This window comes from Triticum dicoccoides, chromosome 3B (assembly GCF_002162155.2).
Source record: "Triticum dicoccoides isolate Atlit2015 ecotype Zavitan chromosome 3B, WEW_v2.0, whole genome shotgun sequence".
NCBI lineage: Eukaryota > Viridiplantae > Streptophyta > Magnoliopsida > Poales > Poaceae > Triticum > Triticum dicoccoides.
Window position 1 is genome coordinate 810,456,817 of NC_041385.1, and position 13,858 is coordinate 810,470,674.

At 45.9% G+C, this 13,858-nt stretch overlaps 2 protein-coding genes across 2 annotated transcripts; both read right to left on the reverse strand.

The window, feature by feature from the left end:
- Window positions 1-8,211: 8,211 nt before the first annotated feature.
- LOC119278633 (pyridoxal phosphate homeostasis protein-like) lies at window positions 8,212-10,532 on the reverse strand. Its single transcript, XM_037559967.1, has 7 exons — window positions 10,284-10,532; window positions 10,101-10,167; window positions 9,566-9,612; window positions 9,296-9,383; window positions 8,888-9,021; window positions 8,704-8,802; window positions 8,212-8,547 (listed from the first exon to the last, which is right to left on the reverse strand). The coding sequence occupies exons 1-7, from the start codon at window positions 10,515-10,517 to the stop codon at window positions 8,467-8,469; spliced, it is 750 nt and encodes a 249-aa protein (XP_037415864.1). The 5' UTR covers window positions 10,518-10,532; the 3' UTR covers window positions 8,212-8,466.
- A 1,008-nt stretch (window positions 10,533-11,540) lies between these two features.
- On the reverse strand, window positions 11,541-13,028 carry LOC119282399. The gene has a single exon (XM_037562634.1). It carries the CDS (start codon window positions 12,942-12,944, stop codon window positions 11,670-11,672), a length of 1,275 nt encoding a protein of 424 aa, XP_037418531.1. The 5' UTR covers window positions 12,945-13,028; the 3' UTR covers window positions 11,541-11,669.
- Between the last annotated feature and the right edge of the window lie 830 nt (window positions 13,029-13,858).

Consider the following 13,858-nt stretch of genomic DNA (forward strand, 5'->3'; position numbering starts at 1 on the left):
ATTGTGGTCTATGTATTCACACGTGTATTACGATTTCCGGATAATACAGTTATAGCATGAATAAAAGACAATTATCATGAACAAGGAAATATAATAATAATACTTTTATTATTGCCTCTAGGGCATATTTCCAACAGTCTCCCACTTGCACTAGAGTCAATAATCTAGTTCACATCGCCATGTGATTAACACTCACAGGTCACATCGCCATGTGACTAACACCCAAGAGTTTACTAGAATCAGTAGTCTAGTTCACATCACTATGTGATTAATACTCAATGAGTTTTAGGTTTGATCATGTTGCTTGTGAGAGAGGTTTTAGTCAACGGGTCTGAACCTTTCAGATCCGTGTGTGCTTTACAAATCTCTATGTCATCTCCTAGATGCAGCTACCACGCTCTATTTGGAGCTAATCCAAATAACTGTTCTACTTGGAGCTATTCTAAATTGTTGCTCCATTATATGTATCTGGTATCTCTACTCAGAGCTATCCGGATAGGTGTCAAGCTTGCATCGACGTAACCCTTTACGACGAACTCTTTTACCACCTCCATAATCGAGAAAAATTTCTTAGTCCACTAATTTCTAAGGATAACTTTGACCGCTGTCCTGTGAGCCATTCTTGGATCACTCTTGTACCCCTTGACTGACTCATGGCAAGGCACACTTCAGGTGCGGTACACAGCATAGCATACTGAAGAGCCTACGTCTTAAGCATAGGGGACGACCTTCGTCCTTTCTCTCTATTCTGCCGTGGTCGAGCTTTAAGTCTTAACTTCGTACCTTATAACTCAGGCAAGAACTCCTTCTTTGACTGGTTCATCTTGAACACCTTCAAGATCATGTCAAGGTATGTGCTCATTTGAAAGTATTATTAAGCATTTTGATCTATCCTTATAGATCTTGATGCTCAATGTTCAAGTAGCTTAATCCAGGCTTTCCAGAAATTCATTTCAAATAACCCTATATGCTTTCTAGAAATTCTACATCATTTCTGATCATCAATATGTCAACAACATATACTCATCAGAAATTCTATAGTGCTCTCACTCACTTCTTTGGAAATACAAGTTTCTCATAAACTTTGTACAAACCCAAAATCTTTGATCATCATCAAAGCATACATTCCAACTCCGAGATGCTCACTCCAGTCCTTAGAAGGAATGCTGGAGCTAGCATACCTTTTAGCATCCTTAGGATCGACAAAAACTTTCTGATTGTATTACATACAACCTTTCCTCACGAAAACTGGTAGGGAAACTCGTTTTGATATCCATCTGCCAGATTTCATAAATACAGCTAATGCTAACATGAATCCGACGGACTTTAAGCATCGCTACGGATGAGAAAATCTCATCGTAGTCAACTCCTTGAACTTGTGAAAAACTTTTCGCCACAAGTTGAGCTTCATGGACGGTGACATTACCATCCACGTCCGTCTTCTTCTTAAAGATCCATTTATCGGAATCCGGGCCCACCATCGCTTCTCCATAGCTCGTAGGTTCATTGTTGTCCAGCAACATGACTTCCAAGACAGGATTACCGTACCACTCTGAAGTAGCACGTATCCTTGTCACCCTACGAGGCACGGCAGTGATTTGTTCCGAAACTTCATGATCAATATCATAAGCTTCCACTTCAATTGGTGTAGGTGCCACGGGAACAACTTCCTGTGCCCTGCTACACACTGGTTGAAGTGATGGTTCAATAACCTCATCAAGTCTCCACCATCCTCCCACTCAACTCTTTCGAGAGAAACCTTTCCTCGAGAAAGGACCCGATTGTAGAAACAATTCATATTGCTTTCGGATCTGAATTAGGAGGTATACCCAACTGTTTTGGGTGTCCTATGAAGATGTATTTTATCCGCTTTGGGTTCGAGCTTATCAATCCTGAAACTTTTTCACATAAGCGTCACAGCCCCAAACCTTTAAGAAACGACAACTTAGGTTTCTCCAAACGGTGTCGTCTCAACGGAATTACGTGGTGCCCTATTTAAAGTGAATGTGGTTGTCTCTAATGCCTAACCCATGAACGATAGTGGTAATTCGATAAGAGACATCATGGTACGCACCATATCCAATAGGGTGCAACTATGATGTTCGGACACACCATCACATTATGGTGTTCCAGGCGGTATTAATTGCGAAACAATTTCCACAATGTCTTAATTGTGTGCCAAAACTCGTAACTCAGATATTCATCTCTATGATCATATCATAGACATTTTATCCTCTTGTCACAATGATCTGCTACTTCACTCTGAAATTACTTGAACCATTAAATAATTCAGACTTGTGTTTCATCAAGAAAATATTCTCAACATTTACTCGAATCATCTGTGAAGTAAGAACATAATGATATTCACTGCATGCCTCAGCACTCATTCGACTGCACACATCAAAATGTGTTACTTCCAACAAGTTGCTATCTTGTTCCATCTTACTGAAAACGAGGCTTTTCAGTCATCTTGCCCATGTGGTATGATTTGCATATCTCAAGTGATTCAAAATCAAGTGAGTCCAAACGGTCCATTTGGATGGAGTTTCTTCATGCATATACACCAATATACATGGTTCGCATGTCTCAAACTTTTCAAAAACGAGTGAGTCCAAAGATCCATCAACATGGAGCTTCTTCATGCGTTTTATACCATTATGACTTACATGGCAGTGCCATAAGTAAGTGGTACTATCATTACTATCTTATATCTTTTGGCATTAAAATGTGTATCACTACGATCAAGATTCAATAAACCATTCATTTTAGGTGTAAGACCATTGAAGGTATTATTCAAATAAACAGAGTAACCATTATTCTCCTTAAATGAATAACCGTATTGCGATAGACATAATCCAATCATGTCTATGCTCAACGCAAACACCAATCTCGATGGTAGAGGGAGCGTGTGATGCTTGATCATATCAACGTTGGAAACACTTCCAACACATATCGTCATCTCACGTTTAGCTAGTCTCTGTTTATTCCATAGCTTTTATTTCGAGTTACTAACACTTAGCAACTGAACCGGTATCTAATACCCTGGTGCTACTAGGAGTACTAGTAAAGTACACATCAACACAATGTATATCCAATATACTTTTATCGACCTTGCCAGCCTTCTTATCTACCAAGTATCTAGGGTAATTCTGCTCCAGCGGCTATTCCCCTTATCACAGAAGCACTTAGTCTCGGGTTTGGGTTCAACCTCGGGTTTCTTCACTGGTGCAGCAGCTGATTTGTCGTTTCATGAAGTATCCCTTCTTGCCCTTGCCCTTCTTGAAACTAGTGGTTTCACCAACCATCAACAATTGATGCTCCTTCTTGATTTCTACTTTCGCGGTGTCAAACATCGCGAATACCTCAAGGATCATCATATCTATCCCTGACATGTTATAGTTCATCACGAAGCTCTAGCAGCTTGGTGGCAATGACTTTGGAGAAACATCACTATCTCATTTGGAAGATCGACTCCCACTCGATTCAAGTGATTGTTGCACTCAGACAATCTGAGCACAAGCTCAACGATTGAGCTTTTCTCCCTTAGTTTGCAGGTTAAGAAAATCGTCGGAGGTCTTATACCTCTTGACGTGGGCACGAGCCTGAAATCCCAATTTCAGCCCTCGAAACATCTCATATGTTCCGCGACGTTTCGAAAACGTCTTTGGTGCCTCTACTTAAACCATTTAACTGAACTATCACGTAGTTATCAAAACGTGTATGTTCGATGTTCGAAGCATCCACAAACGACGTTTGGGGTTCAGCACACTGAGCAGTGCATTAAGGACATAAGCTTTCTACTGTCCGCATAATTGCTACTATCAACTTTCAACTATATTTTCTCTAGGAACATATCTAAAACAGTAGAACTAAAGCGCGAGCTACGACATAATTTGCAAAAAGGTCTTTTGACTATGTTCAGGATAATTAAGTTCATCTTATGAACTCCCACTCAGATAGACATCCCTCTGGTCATCTAAGTGATCACATGATCCGAGTCAACTAGGCCGTGTCCGATCATCACGTGAGACGGACTAGTCATCATCGGTGAACATCTTCATGTTGATCGTATCTACCATACGACTCATGCTCGACCTTTCGGTCTCCGTGTTCCGAGGCCATGTCTGCACATGCTAGGCTCGTCAAGTTAACCCTAAGTGTTTTCGCTGTGTAAAACTGTCTTACACCCGTTGTATGTGAACGTAAGAATCCATCACACCCGATCATCACGTGGTGCTTAGAAGCGACGAACTGTAGCAACGGTGCACAGTTAGGGGAGAACACTTCTTGAAATTTTGTAAGGGATCATCTTATTTACTACCGTCGTCCTAAGTAAACAAGATGCATAAACATGATAAACATCACATGCAATCAAATAGTGACATGATATGGCCAATATCATTTTGCTCCTTTTGATCTCCATCTTCGGGGCTCCATGATCATCATCGTCACCGGCATGACACCATGATCTCCATCATCATGATCTCCATCATCGTGTCTTCATGAAGTTGTCACGCCAACGACTACTTCTACTTCTATGGCTAACGCGTTTAGCAATAAAGTAAAGTAGTTTACATCGCGTTTTTAATGACACGCAGGTCATACAAAAAATAAAGACAACTCCTATGGCTCCTGCCGGTTGTCATACTCATCGACATGCAAGTCGTGAATCCTATTACAAGAACATGATCAATCTCATACATCACATATCATTCATCACATCCTTTTGGCCATATCACATCACATAGCATACCCTGCAAAAACAAGTTAGACGTCCTCTAATTGTTGTTTGCATGTTTTACGTGGCTGCTATGGGTTCTAGCAAGAACGTTTCTTACCTACGCAAAACCACAACGTGATATGCCAATTGCTATTTACCCTTCATAAGGACCCTTTTCATCGAATCCGTTCCGACTAAAGTGGGAGAGACTGGCACCCGCTAGCCACCTTATGCACCAAGTGCATGTCAATCGGTGGAACCTGTCTCACGTAAGAGTACGTGTAAGGTCGGTCCGGACCGCTTCATCCCACAATACCGTCGAAACAAGATTGGACTAGTAACGGTAAGCATATTGAACAACATCAACGCCCACAACTACTTTGTGTTCTACTCGTGCAAAGAATCTACGCAATAGACCTAGCTCATGATGCCACTGTTGGGGAACGTAGCAGAAATTCAAAATTTTCCTACGCGTCACCAAGATCTATCTATGGAGAGACCAGCTACGAGTAGAAGGAGAGTGCATCTACATACCCTTGTAGATCGCTAAGCGTAAGCGTTCAAGTGAACGGGGTTGATGGAGTCGTACTCGTCGTGATTCAAATCACCGATGATCAAGTGCCGAACGGACGGCACCTCCGCGTTGAACACACGTACAACCCGATGACGTCTCCCACGCCTTGATCCAGCAAGGAGAGAGGGAGAGGTTGAGGAAGACTCCATCCAACAGCAGCACAACGGCGTGGTGGTGGTGGAGGAGTATGGCAATCCCGCAGGGCTTCGCCAAGCACCACGGGAGAGGAGAAGAACTTGGGAGAGAGGGAGGGGCTGCACCAAAGGCATAAGGTGTGTTTGGGAGGCCCTCCTACCCCACTATATATAGGGATCCCAAGGGGGGGGGGTGCGCCAGCCCCTAGGAGATCCAATCTCCAAGGGGGCGGCGGCCAGGGGAGGAGTCCTCCCCCCCCAAGGCACCTAGGAGGTGCCTTCCCCTGCTGGGACTCTTCCTTTAGGGTTTCCCCAGGCGCATGGGCCTCTTGGGGCTGGTGCCCTTGGCCCATGTAGGCCAAGGCGCACCCCCTACAGCCCATGTGGCCCCCCGGGGCAGGTGGCCCCACCCGGTGGGCCTCCGGGACCCTTCCGGTGGTCCCGGTACAATACCGATGACCCCGAAACTTGTCCCGATGGCCGAAACAGGACTTCCTATATATAAATCTTTACCTCCGGACCATTCCGGAACTCCTCGTGACGTCTGGGATTTCATCCGGGACTCCGAACAACATTCGGTAACCACATACAAGCTTCCTTTATAACCCTAGTGTCATCGAACCTTAAGTGTGTAGACCCTACGGGTTCGGGAGACATGCAGACATGACCGAGACGTTCTCCGGTCAATAACCAACAGCGGGATCTGGATACCCATGATGGCTCCCACATGTTCCACGATGATCTCATCGGATGAACCACGATGTCAAGGACTTAATCAATCCCGTATTCAATTCCCTTTGTCTATCGGTATGTTACTTGCCCGAGATTCGATCGTCGGTATACTGATACCTTGTTCAATCTCGTTACCGGCAAGTCACTTTACTCGTTCCGTAACACATCATCCCGTGATCAACTCCTTGGTCACATTGCGCATATGATGATGTCCTACCGAGTGGGCCCAGAGATACCTCTCCGTTTACACGGAGTGACAAATCCCAGTCTCGATCCGCATAAAACAATAGATACTTTCGGAGATACCTGTAGTGCACCTTTATAGTCACCCAGTTACGTTGTGACGTTTGATACACCCAAAGCACTTCTACGGTATTCAGGAGTTACACGATCTCATGGTCAAAGGAAGAGATACTTGACATTGGCAAAGCTCTAGCAAACGAACTACACGATCTTTGTGCTAGTCTTAGTATTGGGTCTTGTCCATCACATCATTCTCCTAATGATGTGATCCCGTTATCAACGACATCCAATGTCCATAGCCAGGAAACCATGACTATCTGTTGATCACAACGAGCTAGTCAACTAGAGGCTCACTAGGGACATATTGTGGTCTATGTATTCACACGTGTATTACGATTTCCGGATAATACAGTTATAGCATGAATAAAAGACAATTATCATGAACAAGGAAATATAATAATAATACTTTTATTATTGCCTCTAGGGCATATTTCCAACAGCAGGAAGGGATGGACTGGAAAGGCTCGCGTCGTCCGTACATATAGCCGGAGGAGGCCAACCGTCGGCCTCCATGTTCACAGGTAATCATGACCCGTTTTGCACGCAGGGACTTGTCAAGTCGTGCGGTTACCGAGGCGTTGTGGGGAAGCGGGGGCGCCCACATCCAATCAACCGCCACGCGGCGCCGAAGGCCGCAGGGTGTTGGGGCCCGCGGCGCTTCGCACTTGCCCCTTCGCTTCTCTGCTAAGCCAAGTCCGGGCGCGCCTTGGGCCCGGGGGCTACTGTCGGCGTTTTGGGAACGGGGGTACCCAGACTTGCCTGCCTGCGGCCTGCAGCGTGGCTCAAGGAGTGGCCCAGTATGGCCCATCTTCATCGACACATGCTCAAGACCCTCGCGAGGGGCCAAGCCTCGCGGGGCGGACGACAGGAAGCTTCCTGAGGCGCAGCCTCGTCAGGCTGGCTCGCGAGGAGGCGGAGAGTTCAAGGCGGGGCACCTCACGAGGTGCCCGTGACGCAAGCCATGACGACCAGAGCCAGACGGGCGCCAGGCGGGCGCCGGCCTGCGCAGTGTCCTTGTTTCCTTTTTGGTGCAAAAGGGGCAAGCGCAGGCAAGGGTATCAAGCAAAGGCAACAATTTCGATGCAACAACACCAAGACCAGTAGAACGGCAGGATGGAAGTCATCGTGGAGCCCAAGTCGGCGTCATCATCAGAGCCTTTGGCAGGCGAGGACCAACTTTAGTCAGGATAAGTGTACTAGATGTTCCCCTTCGAAATGGCCAATTGTTGGCGCCCTTCCCGCTCAATATTTGGGAAGAGTACCTTGCTCTATAAATAGGACTAGCCGCCCTCAAGGCAGGGGGATTGGAGGGCGACCGGTCGAACCTTAGCTAGAACCACCAACACAAGAACATCCCTCGCGAGATTGTTCTTCCCTTGTATTGTTAATCATCAGCCCCTGAGGCAATCCACCAGACCACAAACTAGAGTAGGGTATTACACCACAATGATGGCCCGAACTAGTATAAACCTTGTGTCCCTTATGTTGTTCTTCGTGTAGCCTAGATCCTTGCGAGGCGACGAGACGTGAGCCGGTACGGGGAGTGATTTCCGTGCGCACCCCAGATTTCAAACCTTAAGGGTCTGCCGGAACCCGAAATCCGACATCTGTGTCTATGAAGTGTACTTGGTTATGTTGTACATTAGTCTATTAGTGACTAAAGCACACAAATGTAAAAACCAAAATCTGCAGTTCAAAAAGTACTGGCATATAGGAGGTAAAATGCCATTAGAATTTAGAAGTGCCAATACTCTTTGAAGAAAATGGGCTGCAATATTCTTCACTCTTAATAATGCAATACCAGGGTGTATATACCCCGAATATGTTCATTCAGGGCAAAGGCTGCCCTTAGTAATGGAGCTATATCTCGCTCTCTTCCAGTGTCCTTTATGGAATTACACACTTCTAAACATCAGATATTTACATGTACATTTACATTCCATCATACATACAATGCACATAGGCAATAAGAATTGTCGAAGAGCACAAGAAGCACATGTTCTTTAATTCTGCTTTTGGTTTGGATACTCCCTTGGTCCAAATATTGTTGACCCAACCCTCACATTTGTGCTGCCCAGCTCTATCTGAACAAAGAAAGCGAAACAGGAAATGTCAAATTTGCTCCGAGGATTAATGGAGGTCCAAGAATTGTATCACGTTTGTACCAAAACTCTGGTTTTGATTGCATGTTCCCACAGGCCAAAACCCCAGATAAACATGAAAGATTAATGTTTTCTTACCGCTTGCTCAAAGTCACCGGACATTCCCATGGATAGTTCAAACTGTTCTGTCGGTATCCCGAGGGCCTTGCAAACCTCAAGCTTACAGTTTACCAGTGCCTGTATTCAGATCAAACGAAACAGCAGCTTGTGGAAGTGTCAACACAGAAAGATTATTCATGATGATGTCATAATAGAAAGCCACCTTAAAATTTTCCGGTGTTGACGAGTAATCTTTCATCCCTATTGTCATCAGTCCTGACAATATTAAGTTTGGGCAAGCTAGTTTCACATGCTTAGCAAGCTCCACGCATTTAGAAGGATCAATACCAGATTTTGCTGAATCATAACCAAAGTGTTACATCAGTGAATTCATCATAACATAATCATAGTGGAAGGATAGCAATATACAACAGCATGGCAGCGACTTGAATCAGGAGAAAAGTTTGAATATATCTTATGGCATGGCTTTTGAAATAATGGAACATTACGATATTTTATTTAAAGATTGTAGTGTAAATGCAAGTAACAACTGACTACTTGAAACACCTGGGAAGATATATCCTAAAACCAATATTAATTTACTGGATCAGTTTAAGATCTCTGTACTCACATTCTTCTCCACTAGTGTTTACTTGCACCATAACTTTTAAAGGCTCCCTGCCCAAGCTAACGACAGCACGATCCAGATGATTGGCAATCTGAAAGCATGACGGCGTTATGTAATATAATCAAGGGGAGCAGATAAGGATGAACAAATATGCTGTAATCAGTATTCTCCTCCTCCTGTGCAGACATGTCACATATAAATTCATACTAGCTCTATGCGGTTCAGATGCATTCAACTGTTAAGCATAACATATGTCTGTTGCTGCTTGCTTACCTTTTCATTACCTACACCCTCAACCATGTCAAGATTTGGAACGGCAGCTGCAAAACGGCAGAAACAGGTAATTAAAGTCTAAGCAGTATAGCGGCTGTGACGGTTAGTTGGTTAGAAAATTAGAATCATAAAACCTAAGGACACGTGTGTACTTACAGTTGTGTATGGGGGTTGAGTTTCAAAATAAAAGTTATTTATAATTGTGTTGTAGCCTAATAAGTATGACAATCTATATGCTTGAAGCCCCAATGGTGCAGACTGATAAAACATTGTTACGGTTTACGAGAGGCTCAGAGGCAGAGTTGAAATGCTTAGATATTCATAAATCAGTTTCTTATGTCGTTGAGTACAAGGTTTGTATCACTAACTAGTTATCTAACTTTGCTGTTCCCCTACTCTGATAGCATAAAAAAGAATCATCTATGTGAGATGTGAGATGTGGTGTTATGGCAAAGAAGAACAATCCTTCCACAACCATTTTGTCAAATCCTCCGTGCAAACGGACGCGGCACGCCATGGGAAATCTTGACCGTACCTAGTAGCGATTTCACCTTGTTGCTCTGCAAGTGCCCGACGAAATGCCACCGGATGTCCTCCGGAAGCTGCACGACAGGAGAACACAACAGAATCGCAATCAGCCAGCAAACAGAAGGGGATCCAGCCACCCAATCCAGTCCAATCCAAGCCAATCCGGACTTCCGGAGGAGGTCGGCCTCACCTGCGGCGCCTTGGTGACGAACTCCTGGACGTAGTTCTCGCCGAAGGAGCGGTGGCCGGCGTCGTAGAGCTGCCGCAGCAGCGACACCGGCTTGGTCTTCCCGATCGCCACCACCCGCACCGCCTCCGCCGCCCGCCCGGACCGCTCCGCCGCGCGCCCCGCCCGCGCCAGCACCGCCCGCATCGCCGCCGCCACCGGCGCCGCCGCGCCCTCCGCCGCCGCCGCCGCTGCCATCCTCCTCTCCCCTCCCTTCTCCGGCGTCCGCTCGTTTTTCCTGGTGCTGGTGGTTGCCTCGCTCCCTCCCACACAAAAGCAAAAGCTTAGCCGAAGCGAGTGACGGGCCGAATGGGCCAGGCCGTAAAGAACACCTTTTTTCAGTGGTTTCTTTTTCCTTTTGTTTTTGTTTCTTTCTTGGTTCAATGTTTCTATAGTTTATTCCTTTTCTCTTTATTGGTTTTCACTGTTTTCCTAGTTATTTTCATTTGTTTTTGCATTGTTTTTCGGTTTTATTTTTCATTTTCTTTTTTTCTTTAATTTGTTTTTTTCCTTTTTCTATTTTAATTTTGGGTTTTTCTTTGATTCTTTCGGTTTTTATTCTACATTTTTTTGTATATGTCAAAAACATTTTCCTAATACCTGTTTAACTTTTTCCAATACAAATTTAACATTTTTGTAATACATAGTAAACTTTTTTCTATACGCATATTTACCATCTTTCAATGGTTGATTAACATTTTTCAAATACAATATTAACATTTTGTTGAATGCATGTTCAACATTTTTCTATACACACTTTTGAAATTTGTTGAAATGCTTGATTAATATTTCTCAAATACAAGATCAACATTTTCTAATACACTATGCACATTTTTATATTTTTCAAATGCTTGATTAACATTTTCTAGATGCAATATTAACAGTTTTTTAAACAGCGTCAACATTTTTTATAAACACATTTATCATTTTTCAATTGCCTTATTAACATTTTTCAAATACTCATTCAAATTCTTTCAAATGCTTGATTAACATTTATATATACATGATGAAAAAACTTCATCATTTTTTAATACATGATCAACGTTTTTTCTATACAAATTTAATATTTTTAAATACTTGCTCAACATTTTTTAAATGCTTGATTAACTCTTTATATACATGATCAAATTTGTTTCATCTTTTTTTAATACATGGTCAATATTTTTTCTATACCAATGTGCAAAAAAATAATAATTCAGGACTCAAAAGGACCTATTTTGGAGCACTTATTTTTACTCCCTCCGCCTCGATAGCTTGAAAAATAATCTTATATTGTGAGACGGAGGGAGTGTTTTTTCGGCACACACTTCAATGAACCTCTTCAACAACAAGACCATCGATTTTCGGAAGCTAAATCATGCCACACTGCTCACCGGCAATCTTGGTCTCGGACATGCCGGCCGGGCTCTCGCACGGGCCATCGCGATTGAGCGCCGCTGCACTTTCCGCTTCCGCGCGACCCCGAAGAACCGCCACCCGATCTACAACAAGCTCGCACATCGGGCGCACAACGCGGGCGGGATCCCGCCGCTCCCTCGTCATCTTCACGGCCGCCTGCTCCAGCTTCTCCAGCCTGCGCTTGATCGTCCTCAGAGCCAGCTCGGTGCGCGCGCCGTCCTCGAGCGCCTCCCGCATCGGTCCCAACCTGTCGCCGTACATCTCCCGGAGAACCTCCCGGCACTCGCGCCCGGGGTAGAGCTCCTCGAACGTGCGCGGCCGCATGCGGTGGCACGGCGACGACGGCTTGACCTCTTCCGGCGATTTCTTCTCTGGCTTTGGCTTGAGCTCTTCTAGTGCTTTCTTGGTGCGTCTCATGGTGACCACGAGCTTGGTGTACGCGGTCTCGAACTCCCACGCCTCCCTAAACTTGGAGAACTTGTCGCCGCTCTTGGGGGCGTCGACGGTTGTTGGGGAGGCGCGTCGGTTGGTCGTCTTGCGCTCGTCGACGCGGGGTTTCTTCTTGCCAGCCGCGTCGGTGGCAGGGATCGCGGCGGCGGGGGCCTTGCGCTTTGGTGCCGGAGCCGGAGCAGGGCGCTCTTCTGGCGGCTCCTTCTTGGGGAGAGGGCGTCGCCTCAGAAAGTCACGTCCCGTGGGAAGGTACGCCATGAAACCGCGGAGGAGATCGCCGTGCGCCGGCCCGAAAATCCTCCGGGCCTTGTCGTAGATCTGATTGGCGTCGAGCTTGACCTCCGCCCCGACGTGGAAGAGCAGCGCGAGGACCCTGTCGTAGAGCCCGGCGTCCGCCCGCTTCACCCGCTCGAGGAACCGCATGGCCTCGGCGCAGTCCGCGTCGACGGGGTGGGGGTGGCGGCGCTCCCTCTTGGGCCGCTTGGGCGGACGATCCTCCTCGCGGATGACGGGCTCGTCGGCTCCGTGCTGGAAGGGGCGGCGCAAGAAGGCGCGGAAGCTTTGCGAAAGGTCGGGATGGCCGTCGAGGAACGCGAACAGCCTGGCCAGGACGGCCCGGGAGTCGGCGGCGACCTCGCCCCGGTAGAAGCGGCCGAGGAGGCCGAGGAACTCGTCGTAGACGGCCAGATCGAACGCGAAGATTTCTTTGACCTGCCCCACGAAGTGCAGGGCGTCGTTCACCTCGGGCCTCGGAAAACTGCCCGGCAGTTGCGCCATGGCGGTGGGCCGGTGGCTCGTCTCGGCCGGCCGGCGGCGCTGGTTGTCTACTTTCTAGCGCGGATCGGACGTGTTCCCAACCAGCGTAGCAACATAATGGTTTGGAGTCCAAGTCCTACACTTCGAACACGAAGTATATAGCCACGTACGAACCTAGCAACGTGATGGTTTGGAATCCAAGTCCTATACGGCCACATATACCTGTTCAAACACGGAAAAAGAAGCTATGTATCCCCGCCAGCCTATGAAAGAGACAAGTTAAAAGAGTCAAGCTCCAATAAAACGAAAACGCTAACTAAACGGGAGGGTTAATGCTTATATTTTTTTTCCATCAAACTAGGGAGTTTATTACTCCATCTGTATCATAATGTAAGACGTTTTTTTGACACTTATGGGGCCGAGGGAGTACTTCAGAATCAAGCGTTACAATCTGCTCGAAGGCAGCCTACTAGGAAATCTGGACTCGCAGAGATCCAACTATCAGTCTCATCTAGTGTACAAGCTAGCTTAGCACACAGATCAGCGGACAGCGTGAATATTACAAGCTCTCCCCCACCCCGTCGACGAAATATCACACCTGCCAATGGGCTTGATATGCCTATAGTTGAGTGTTACTGAATCTGGTAAAATATCGCGAAGTACTCTCCACCAGAACACTCGTACCTTTGCACTACAAGAAATATGTCAACTTGTGACCACCACTATTGGTCACTGAATGATCATAGTTTTCTATTTATGACCTTTTTGTGACCAAAACCAGAAGGTCAAAAGTTGACCATCGTAAACTGACATTTTTGACCTTCTCTGTGAGAAGGTCGTAGACATTTACGATCAAAATAAGCCTACTGTTACTGAATCTGGTAACCGAAAACGAAACAAAACTAGCTACTAATTCCTCCAAATTCTTCAAGATA

What these genes read in the sequence shown, in the direction of transcription:
- LOC119282399 (XM_037562634.1), bottom strand. Translation starts at nt 12,944, where the DNA reads ATGGCGCAACTGCCGGGCAGTTTTCCGAGGCCCGAGGTGAACGACGCC.
- LOC119278633 (XM_037559967.1), bottom strand. Translation starts at nt 10,517, where the DNA reads ATGGCAGCGGCGGCGGCGGCGGAGGGCGCGGCGGCGCCGGTGGCGGCG. An exon ending in AAACACTAGTGGAGAAGAAT is followed by an intron (nt 9,022 to 9,295) that starts GTGAGTACAGAG and finishes GTTATGATTCAG; the next exon opens with CAAAATCTGGTATTGATCCT. An exon ending in CCGGTGACTTTGAGCAAGCG is followed by an intron (nt 8,548 to 8,703) that starts GTAAGAAAACAT and finishes TTCTTTGTTCAG; the next exon opens with ATAGAGCTGGGCAGCACAAA.